Source organism: Telopea speciosissima, chromosome 4 (assembly GCF_018873765.1).
Source record: "Telopea speciosissima isolate NSW1024214 ecotype Mountain lineage chromosome 4, Tspe_v1, whole genome shotgun sequence".
NCBI classification, from domain to species: Eukaryota; Viridiplantae; Streptophyta; class Magnoliopsida; order Proteales; family Proteaceae; genus Telopea; species Telopea speciosissima.
In genome coordinates this window covers 45,991,122-46,002,872 of record NC_057919.1, presented here as the reverse complement: position 1 = coordinate 46,002,872, position 11,751 = coordinate 45,991,122, and the positions used below count along the sequence as shown (strand labels likewise).

Here is an 11,751-nt window from a genome sequence, read left to right as displayed (position 1 = left end):
GTTTTAATCAACAACCATTTCTGGTATTAACTATTAAAACTTCAAACAATCAGTTGTTTTTCTCCCTCTGCTCAACTTATGTAGTTTTAAACTAGACTAGATTAACCCTATTTTCATTCAAAGCAAGATAATTGCATTGTTGACAGGTTTCCACCCTTCTGATAACCCCATTTTCATTCCAAGCAAGATAATTGCATTGTTGACATGTTTCCACCCTTCCGAAGACCAGATTAGTGACGTAGTAGGATTGAGACTGTAATATCTTCAACCATGCGGGGACATATATGGAACATTAAATTTGCTTATAGTGCAAGATCCATTTCTTCTGCAAAACTCAAAAAGGAAAACTCTTTTGCCCTAACCACTCCCAATCTGAAACAAGTTACACTTCCTGTATCTCATGAGTCATAATTGAATATACGACATTTGTTTATCATACGGCAGGGTTAACTACCAATTAAAAGTTGAAAAAACATTTCCTTGCTGCAAAACTAAAAATATAAAAAAGTAATCCTCACAAGCATTCTTGATATCAAAGATGTCACATCCTCCTTGTAGTCACTACAGAAATATAAATACTTCACAACTGTAGAATTCATTGTCAACTACAATCATCCCCTAAAAGAAATGAATAATGTCTGTAGATGTTAATGAGATTACAGGAAACTAAACCATGATTTCAAGAATGCTTGTGAAATTACTGTAGCACTAGAAATTTAAGTTTTTGTAACCTGAACTACGACCTATAATTCTTGGAATGGGGGCAGGCCCCAGTTTCTAGGGCTGAAATCCAGTAGTGAGCTGATAACTTGGTCAGCAGCTTTATGGTGAGAAATATCTAACCTTGGATCTGGGGCCATAACAACAGACCTGTATACCAAATGCAACCAAAACATAAAACCTCAGAAAAGAGAGAGAAAAGATTACATCTCAGAACATTCAGTTAAGTTTTGGGAGCGGGGGGAGGGGGTAGGAGGAAATGGCAAAAAGGGAAGCAATGGGCATGAAAATGAGGAACAACCAAACAGTAAATGTTCAATTAAGCTAATTACATCTCATGGAACCTCAATAATCGGAGCCAGTCATAGTAACGATACACAACCCTAACCTTTTGGAAAAGTCAAATAAAGGTATTTTTTGCAGAGACACTATTTGATAATGTCACGTAAAAAAATACCCAACAAATGATGAGCTCTTGAGATAAGTTCAAACATCATTTAGTCCAAGTTGTTATAGACAGAGGACCCAAATGACAGTGAAGATATGATGCGGAAAATTTGTGGCCAGTTAATTGAAGAACAAGCAGAACCAAAACGGTCCAAAGTCCACTTTTTTTGTGACCATATTTTCAGATATTGAAACTTTCCCATTTGGTTGATAATCTTTTCCTGTCACCATTCCAATGGGCCTAAAATTTAAAATAACTGGACTAAGCTACAATACATAATGCTAATAGAGAACCTGTTCGTGACAGGATGTGTGTTTTATGAGCAAGGCACCTTTCAAAAAGGAATGCTAAATATCTGAAAATATTAGAATGGCTTCGGAACTGGCAAACCTGATGGGCTCTTCTATAAGAGGTGGTGGCATGGGAATTAAGCTTGACGTTCAAAAGGCGTATGACTCCTTGTCTTGGTCGTTCCTCTTTGCCATTCTAAAGAAATTTGGTTTTTGCCAATAGCCACAAACTAATAGGGTGATTGCATCCAATTTTGTCCACTACAAGTCATTCTCAATGGAGGGCCAGTAGGTTTCTTTGATGATCATAGGGGCCTCCGTCAAGGTGATCCGCTCTCCCCAATTCTATTCATAGTAGCAGTCTCTGTAGAGGTTTGAAGTGGCTTTTGCATGACAGCAGAATAAAGCCCCTCCCAGGTCCTCGTGCAAGGTTCCAATGCCTCCATCAGGTATGTTAGGCATCTCCTATCTTTCCTTGCTTTATATCAAGATTATTCGGGCCAGCAAATAAATCTTGAAAAGAGTAAATTCTTTTTTGTGAGGGTAGCACCCCATAGAAAGCATGTCATTTTTGAGACGTTGGGCATAACAACTTGCAACTTTTCTACTCGATATTTGGGGGTTGAGCTATTTAAAGGGTGAGAAAGGACTCCTTGTTACTGCTGTTGCTACAAGATCCGAACCGTGCTCTCATGGGCCCAAGCTGACCTACACAGAAGAACAGAACTAGACAAGGGAGTGCCGGTCTGAACCGGTGGAGTCACTCCGAGGCCTAAATTAGACCTCTTGCAACAAATAAATCTCCAAGTAGAGAAAGTAAGAAGTGAATTGGCCCCTTTACCTATGCTAGGGATGGCAATTCATAGGGCTGAGCTGGTAGATTGGTGTTAGGCTTTAGTCAATCATAGACCATTCTCTGAGACTCTCATTTGCATAGGTGGCATCCTCCGGGAAGGACACCTGTTGCTGGAAGGTCATGCAGAACGCCTGCCTTTAACTCAGCTGGTTACCAGCCGAGTTAATTTCTTCCTCTGGTTTGGTTTCCTTGCTAGCCAAGTTCTAAAGAGATGGCGCTGATCTGGATATGCATAGGATTAGCTGACTGTACTACTTAGGTTGGTTCAGCCAACTCTGAGCCGACATTATTAACTGAGTTCGGTTGTGGTCCTTGTGGAACGATCTTTGAGTTAGGGTAGTTCGTTGGTTGGTAGCACATTCATTGATGGTCAGACTGTTGGTTAATTACCCTAATTTAGGTCGGTTCATTAGTTCGGTTTGGCTTCCTGATGACAGGTGGCAGAACATGATTGGTTGGCACCAATCTGGTTCATCAAATGCCCCCCACTCATTCGGGTTAGAGACGACCTGAGTGAGTATTGTTGGGTCCTCGATTAAGTACCGATCGGTGCGGTTTTTACCATCTACAGGCTCGTATTTAATGCACGGGCCCGTACCTCCTCGGGAATGAGCGACACGTAATTCGTCTTTTAGCGGGAAGCTCTCGCGGCCTGCCACGTGTTGGTTCGTTGAGACTACATCTCGGTTAATTGAAACAACTTTAAATCGTGTTCGTTCATCGTGATGAATCCTGACCGTTGATTTTCGCTCATCTTCTCCTATAAATAGGAGACCCTCAACCTTCATATTCATTGCTCATCGTTCGCTTTAGTTCTCGGAGGTCGCACAATTCCTTAGTTATGCAGTGCAGCTCTTTCGACGGTGTGGCTACTTAGTTCGACAGTGCGGCTCGGCGATAGCATTTAGTTCGGTTCTCCAAATTTGAATCGGTTTGGCTAGTCATAAGTACTCAATCCATGGCTTATAGTGGTAGTGACTATGATTTACCTGACGTAGATGGTTCGATCCCCAGGATGAGTAGTGGTTCCGACCTGTTGAGTAGTTTCCATCTAGACGAAATCCCTTGCATGGCCTTGGAGGAGATTTCAGCGGGGGAATTATGAGTGAAACACCGACCTAGGGAGGGTCCGCCTTGGTTCAGGTGGCGCATTAGAACCCGATCAGAAGATTGAAGCTGGTCCTTCTCCCGTCCGACCTTAAAACAGTGTGATCAGACTTCTGGTTAGGCTATAGAGGTGGATGAGGCCGATATCGAAGTCATAGGTACGGGTGCGGCTAATGCCGAGGCCGTGGAGAGTCAAGGTTCAGCCGATCATAGTAGTGATGAAGAGACCGAATCTGACGTGGAGATTGCGCTGCCAGAAGGCGCCAATGCTGTGTTCAGTATTTTGGTTGAGTCGGATCTTGTTTACTTAAGGAAGAAGTTCAAGATCCCAGACGACTTCATCCTCAGAATACCTTCGGAGCATGAGAAGGCTTGATGCGCAAAAGCCTTGGGTCAGCCTCTACGAGGTCACCTTTCAAAATGGGCTAAAGCTCCTCGTTATTTACTGGGTTAGGGAAATTTTTTATCATTGGCTCTTAGCTCCGTGTCAGCTAGTACCGAACTCGTGGAGGATCATGTTCGGCTCCCATGTTTTCTTTAAGTTACTCAAGCGCGAGCTGACCCTCGCCTTGTTTTCTTATTTCTTCACTTTGAAGAAGTGTAAAAGAGAAGGGTGGTACTAATTCATCCGACAACTTGGGTAAGTGCTGGAAAGGGCATTCGTTTTTTTGCACAGATGCCCAGCTCGGTCAAGAAGTGGAAAGATTGATTCGTCTATCCCGACATTCCTGGGTCGCCCTTCAGATCGGAGTGGCTAGGGGTGTGTTTAAAGTTTGTGAACCAATCCCTTCCCTTGAGTAGAGGTGAGAAGGAGTCAGTCGAACTAGCCTTAAAGGCGAAGAGGTTAGACATTAAGAAGCTGAACTCCAAGGACTTTCTTTGCAAATAGAATCTTGGTGAATTAATCTAGCTCGACATTCATTCTAATTTAGCTTCTGGTGTTCTAATTTTTACCTATTTTGCATTGTCTTTCAAGTTGGACAAAGATAAGCTCGCCAGGATGCACTTGGAGAATAAAAAGAAGGCTGTTGAGAAGAAGTCAGTTTTTGAACCGGGCTAATAAGCTAAGCCCGGACAAAGGGGCCCCAATTCCGGTGGGTCAAAAAGAGAAGAATAGGGCTGGCGACCCAAGCTTGTCAAAGAACAAGGGGGTGGCCATGCCCCCCAGTGCTAACATCATCACCATTAGGGATGGCAAGGACAGTCAGGACAACAAGGATGTGCACAAGCGGACGCGATGACGGCGGTCTCCCTCCAGCCAAGCGTTCCGACTCGGCTAAGGATGCAACCGAAACCGTGGACAAGGGGAAGACTGTCGTAGGGGTCAAGTCTGACCCGAAGGGAGACCAATGCAATGTTCATGACTAAAGCTCCGTCCAGAAGACTTGATGATGGATGATGCTGCCGTTGCTCAGGAGTGGACACTAAAGAGTTGGCTCCATCGTGATCAGGACGAGCTGAAGGACCTCTTTGATGGGGTCTTTGCCTTCGAATTTTACAAATTTACTGCTACGGTAAGCCTTTTTTGCCAAGCTGAACCATGACATCCGATCCGAACTAAATTTAATACTCTTTAGCATACAGGGTTTCGCCTACTCTGCTGAAGCTGGTCTGTGCCTCGAGCAAGTCGTTCATAAGCTATGGGATACGAGCTTAAAGCTAAATATAGCTTAGGAGAGAAAGGCGAACTCGCGAGAAATTATGAGGCATCGCAACTCACAATCCAGGACCTACAGAAGAAGCTCAGTGTTCTTTCTGAACAAACCACCATACTCACTAAAGAGAGGGACCGCTTCCACAACGAAAACAAAGACATGGAATAGTGGCTAGCCGATGAGCGTAAGGAGACCAGCGACCTCTGGAAGAAGGCCGAGGAAGACCTTTGAGTTGCCAAAGAGAAGGTAATCAAAGAATTCAAGGCTTCTAAGGAATTTTATGATTTGGTCATGCATGTCTTGATTATTTTATTAGTATTTTAGATATCCTTGAATATTTTAATGTCTTTGTGAATATTTTAATAATATTTGCATTATAAGGGTGTGTGTAATTGTTATTTATCATTATTTTAATGATGTAGTTGTATACTTGTATTATTCTATTAATGTAAGTGAGCATGGCATAGTTGTAATTTTCAAGTATGACCAATGGCATGAGATTGTAAGTTATTTAATGCCCAATATTCTATTTTAATATCTTTTTTATTATTTTAATGAGATGCAATATTTTATAGTATTGTTGTGAAATCCGCAATAAATTTAAACTTTTTGGAACTTGTGTGATTTCAGGTTCCAGCTCTGTGTCCATAATTGCTTCAATGATTTGGGCTGCATCGGTCGAGGATCCAGATGAATCTCTCGACACTCCTATGGAAGATTCCAAGGATTCTTCCCAACTTGCCCTTTTGAAGTCAGAGGACCCCTGTGAAACCCCGCATTGGAGTTACCTGTGTTGGATTTGCTGTCTGGAGGCTATGCAGAAGCTCTCCCTTAATTAAAACTCATTGTAAGTATAGTTTAAATGTAATTATACAGTGTTTTATACGACCAAATAGAATTAGAGGGGTATTTTAGTCAAATTGTCTCTATGGGACCCACGTCCCCAGTGGGGAATCCTGTTCCTAACATTTACCCGTATTCGGATTTCCCCTTATGTGACATCATTCTATGGTTAGATGAATGTAATAAATACAAAATTCTAGTTAAAAACAATTTTAGAAATTAGTTTTAAAACTGATTTTTACTTAAAAAGACCAAACAGCCCTTAAATAACTTAACCACTATAAATATAAACCAAGCTTCACTATTCATTAATCTAAGGACTTAGAAATCAGAATCGATCCAGCCTTGAGAGCCTTAGGGAAGCTTAGTGAAAGAAGGAAAAAGGAGAAGAAGAAGAAGGGAGAAGTAAACTATACCTTAGGGCTTTGATTCTACACTTGGAATTGGAGCTTGGGAGTGCAATTGGAGTTCTTCCTGCACAATCTGAGACTACTGTCACACTCTTTCTTCTCTAATCCTAAGCCTTAACCCAGTCCTAACCCATGGCAGCCATTAAAGCATGTCAACCAAGCTTTAAAAATAGAAATTTTGTAAATATAAACTTGTTTTAGGTCAAATCAGGTTCAGTTATACCTGAAACCTCATGCCTGTTCCCCTACTGAACCCAATTTCAGGTTCTATTGACTAAATGATAAACCCTAAAACATTTAATTTGGGTTTATTTGTTAAAACCTCCAATTTGATAGTGGTTTTTGAAATTAACCTATTAAATTATAATGACCCACCTTAAATAAGACTTAAAAGGTGAAATTGGATGCTTGCATGTCAAGATCCATGAAGCACAGACAAAACCCCCAAATCTGCCCTTTGAATCGGATGCAGAACCAGGGTTTGAACAGGTCGACCGGTTCAGCCTGGGTCTAAATTCGGTTCACCCCTTCTATGCCCATTTTGCCCTCCAATGATTGGGTGCTGACCTAGACCTGTTCCAAGCCCTAATTCTTGTTATTTCCTACTGTTTTAGGACTACTTTTGCTGTTTTTCTCCTGTTGTGGTTTGACCTGCTGGGATCTTGTTGCCTAGGCTAGCGTAACAATGCAGGCAAGGAAATTTGAATTAATTTCTGTGTGTTTGTTATCTTAATTGCTACTTGTTAAGTGTGTCATATCATACTGATTCATGTAGTTTATTAGCTTTATTTTCTTTGCATTAGACTCCATGTGAAGTAGGCTGCATTGGCATCTTGCATTGCATGATATTTACTGTTATTGTGAATTTATTGATGGTGAAGTACGGCACTTTTTTATAATTTAGCTATTCATACATGTGCTATCATGAATAGATTGCACTGGGTTAGGTTGTATATCATTACCCAGTACTACGTCCCTTACCAACAGGGGAAGAGGTGTTGGACAACCCGTGGTACAGCCGAAGGGTATGCCGGGGTACCATTCACTGTCCCATGTTAGCGTGTGTACTCCGCTGTGGGAATAAACAGTAGGGTTGGTCTTTGGGGGTCTAGCTGGTTGGGCTGCCTGGTGACATGCCGAACTGGTGGGTCCTCACCGTGGTAGAATGGCTTCACTCGGGTGACCGATGTATGTGTTTCCGGGACCGAGGTTAGCATCTATCACAGTAGTACTTATACCTCATGAGACTTAGTATCCATGTTAGGAGCATGTTAGACTAGAACATGCATCATGAATTGTTGTGTTGTGTTTTGCATGCATTTCCTTACTGAGCTCAGTTGAGAGCTCACCCCTGTGGTATACCTTATTTTTCAGATGAAGCTACTCTCGTTACTGCTAGTGTTTCTGTGGGGATTCCTCCTTCTCAGGACTCTCCTGCTGCTTATGGAGCTGATACTCTTCTCCTGGTTGAGCACGATGCTTCATGTTCCTGTGATGCCTGCGCGTTCTCCTGATCCTCCCGAATGATCAGGCTCTTTCTTCCCTTTTCATATAACACTTTTGTAGTAGCTATAATATATAGCCTTTTTGGGCCTTTGAGTTACTCTTTTTGTGAATCACCAATGTAACTCACTTATATATAAATGTTTATATAAATATAACTGTTATCACTAGTTCTTCTTTAATACTGTCTTATTGTCTTTTTAATTGCTTCCGCTGCATTTAAATTCTGATTATTGTGAATGAAATTGCGAATAGAGTACTGCAGTTGCGATCCTGGTGGGTTAGTTGGATGTCTGAGACATCCAGTCACACTTGGCCCTTATAAACAGAGCCGGGGTGTGACAATTGTTATGGCAAGTAAATTATTTTATTAATGCCCATGTATGCCTATGTTATTAAGGATATATGGCATAAGGTTTTATTTTTATAATTTATAAACTAAGTGAATAGTGAAGTAGGAGGTAGCTTGGCTTAGTCTGGTCTGGTTTGGTTTGGCTGAACCAAGTGGTTCAAATATGGATAACTATGGTGTGTACGAGTTATGGAGATTCAAAGAGGCAGCCACATAGCTGAGGAAAGAGGAGGTGGCCTATGAGGCTGTGCATGGGGAAGGAGGTAGTGGCTGCTCAAAGCCAGTCACATGGCTGAGGAAAGAGGAGGTGGCCTATGAGGCTGTGCATGGTTAGTAGGAAGTGTCATGATAGTGAGCCACATAGCATAAGGGTTGAGGTGTCTGAACATTAGGGCAATGAGGATTTGCTAAGTAAATTGAGGTTAATTAATCTAATTAAATTATATTAACTCTAAGATCAATTAGAATTTTGATTAGTTCACTAGTTGGTTAAACTAAAGTAAGTCCTGAATAAGATTAGTAATTAGACTAGTTAAAAGTTCCTAAGCCAGACCAAAGAGAGAGGAATCGGTTAGCACACTGCAGAGTTTCAGACTCGGAAGAAAAAGAAGAGGAAAAAGAAGAAGAAAGGAAGAGGATGAGAAGCTGAAGTTCAAAGGTGTTGCTGGAGTTGCTGAAATTCTGGAACTTATAGAAGAAAAAAGAAACGGAGGAAGAAGGAAGGAGAAGAAGAAGAGGTGCAGGGAATTGAAGGGAATTAGTGCATGTGTATGTAATCACTTGAGATGGGGAAATTAGGATGCTGAACCATGGGAATTCAAGAAAGAAATAGAAGAACAACAAAGTTTTACTTGAAGAACTTGGTATATTCAAAGCAATAGTTAAAGAGAATAGAGGCTGAGCTTGGGAAACCAGTATGATTAATGAACTGTTGAGGTGCTTTACCAACAAATCTTCAAGAGGTTCTTGTGATTAGATAAGAATACAACTGAGTTCAGCAAGGGAGTTAAGAAGGGAAATTGAAAGACTAAGGAACAGGAGATATAATGTCAATTTGATCAATTTCTGAGGGTTTACCTTAACCATTGAGGACTGGAGTTGACCAACAGAGGACCTGGAGTTCTAATTTGAAGGACAGCAAGAGAAGAAGAAGAAGAAGAAGGGAAGCTGGATTAATGGAGCTGCTGTGACTTTGAGAATCAATTAAAAATCTGGGCATTTGAGGTGCTGGTTCATTAATAGTTGAACTGTTTGAACTAAAAGAGGTATGCATTTGAGTTCAAGAAATTGAAAGAAGAAGAGGTAGAGCTGGTGCTCTGTTCTGGCTGAGTAGAGGATTCAGGCCATGGTAGGAGATGAACTGTGAACTGGAACAATGAGAAACTCGTGATTTTAAGTTGCTGAAAAAAACATTTAAAGAAAAAAGAGTTTGAACCAATTTACCAGGGATTATGTGAAATCAGTGGCTGGAATCATAGAGAGAAAAAGAAGCTGAAGAATTAGAAATGATTTGTGAGCAGAAAATGAATTAAAACGGTGTTATGTTACTGGGTTCAAGACTCCACAAGAAGGATTGAGAGAATTATTGAGTGAACAAAAGGTATTCTTAAGGACCTTGGACTCTAAAGGAACTGCATCACTGTTACTAGAAGAAAGTAAGAGGAAGAGAGATTAGAGATTGCTAGACACTGTAATAGAGAGAGTTTCATGTTGATCTGGATTGCTGAACCATTGGGTTCTAAGAGGATCCTACATCAAATTTGGAGCTGAGATTGAGTGTTTGAACTGCTGAAACTTATGAGTTGCAGAGAGATTTCAATAACTACAATGGAACAAGGTGAGGGAAATCATGACTTTGTATTTTATTGTAATGTGTGTATGCTATGAGATGGAAATGAAAGAATGTTGTCTGTGTTGAATTGCATGATTATACCGTGGGGGTATACTTGGTATACTATTATGTAATTTTCCCATTCTTTATTTCCCTTTTTCTCCTATCTAATAACTCTAAATATTAGACTTAATTAGTGTAGGGGTAGCTATGTAATTTCACTTCTAAGTGACTTTTATAAATAGAAGCTTGACTGATCTCATTGATCATTCAAGCACTTCAGCTCTATTACTCTTCTTCTCAGATTCTAACATGGTATCAGAGCTGAAACTGATCTAGAGACTAGAACAAACATCTTCACTGTTTCTCTCCTTCTCTAACAGCCCCTTCTTCACCTTCAAACCTTTTTTCTTCTCCTTCTTCTCTTCTCCTTGGTCCTAAATCTGTATAAAGGACAGCACGTATGAGGTAGACATTGATCTTGTACTGTCCTTCCTTTACCTCAATCAGAATGTCTTAAAGACAGTCCATTGGAGATCGAGAAGAGTTGCTGCCTTTATTTCTGCGTTTTTGGAGTCTTCATCCATTGAAGATCGAGCCAACTATTGGAGTTCGAGTCTTCCCTCTTGAAGATCCACACCAGCATACATTGGACAGCAGTGCCTTGATCATCTCCATCAAAAATTTTCAGATTCAGCCAAAAAAGCAGAAAAATCGATCTCAGCATTTAGGGTTTTTCAAAACCCTAACACCCTAATCGATTTAGGGTTTCCTTTTTCTGTTGAGGCTGATTTTTTTAGGGTAGTCTCTCTCATATTAGGAAAGTACTGGATCCAAATTTAAGCCTTTTCTATCGGGTATTTTTGGAGTTACTGCTGGTGCACTTCTCAGCCCTTCTACACTGCTACCAGGGTGCTCAACAGGTGTTTGATCAATTGCCTCTTATAGTTCTCCTTCTCCTATTGGTTTGAATTTTTGAGGACTACTTCCATCCTCATTGAAGAGTACTCAATTAAATTTTTTAGCTCAGTTCATTGAAGATTTCTTGGGTTACTGCTGCTACATTTCTCAGCCCTTCTCCTACACTGCTGCATCTTCAACATGATTGGCTCAGGGACTGTTTCAGATGTCACTTCAGCATCCTCCGATGGACAGCCTAGGAGTGATTATCTCCCTTATGCTGCTGCCCTTAAGCTTGACAGTACCAACTACTTGATGTGGTCCAGATCCATGTACTTGACTATTGCAGGCCGAGACCTTACTGGTCACATCACTGGCACCACTGTTAAACCAGCTGAAGAAGGTCCTACCAAGAAAAGATGGATTACAAATGACTCTAATGTGATGTATTTCTTACTCAACTCGATGCAATCTGATATTTCTAGTGGGTATTTGTTACAAGATATTGCAGCCCAGATCTGGGAAGGTACAAAGGAGATATATGGTTAGGTTGGGAATGATGCCCAGGTGTATGAACTTCGTAAGAAGGTTCACGACACCACCCAAAAGGAACTATCTGTCTCCCAATACTGGGCAGCCCTCCGAAGCTTATGGCAGAAACTTGATCATTATTCCGACTACCAGCCTACCAATGCTACAGATATTGCTGCATATCGCAAGCACGAGTGTATGATTTCCTTACTGGTTTGAATGTACGGTACGATCAGACTCGGATTCAGATTTTGAGCTGAGTTCCTTTTCCTTCTTTGGAGCAGTCCTATGCATTGGTCCTCACA

The 11,751-nt window shown here is 41.1% G+C and overlaps 1 protein-coding gene across 1 annotated transcript in view; it reads right to left on the bottom strand.

Annotated features, from left to right (window-relative positions):
* Window positions 1-392: 392 nt before the first annotated feature.
* LOC122657546 ((DL)-glycerol-3-phosphatase 2-like) overlaps window positions 393-11,751 on the bottom strand; it is a 78,822-nt gene continuing 67,463 nt past the window's right edge. Inside the window, exon 6 of the mRNA XM_043852280.1 lies at window positions 393-870. Coding sequence (XP_043708215.1) covers window positions 744-870 — 127 coding nt within the window. The 3' untranslated portion in view covers window positions 393-743. The remainder of the gene's footprint in view (window positions 871-11,751) is intronic.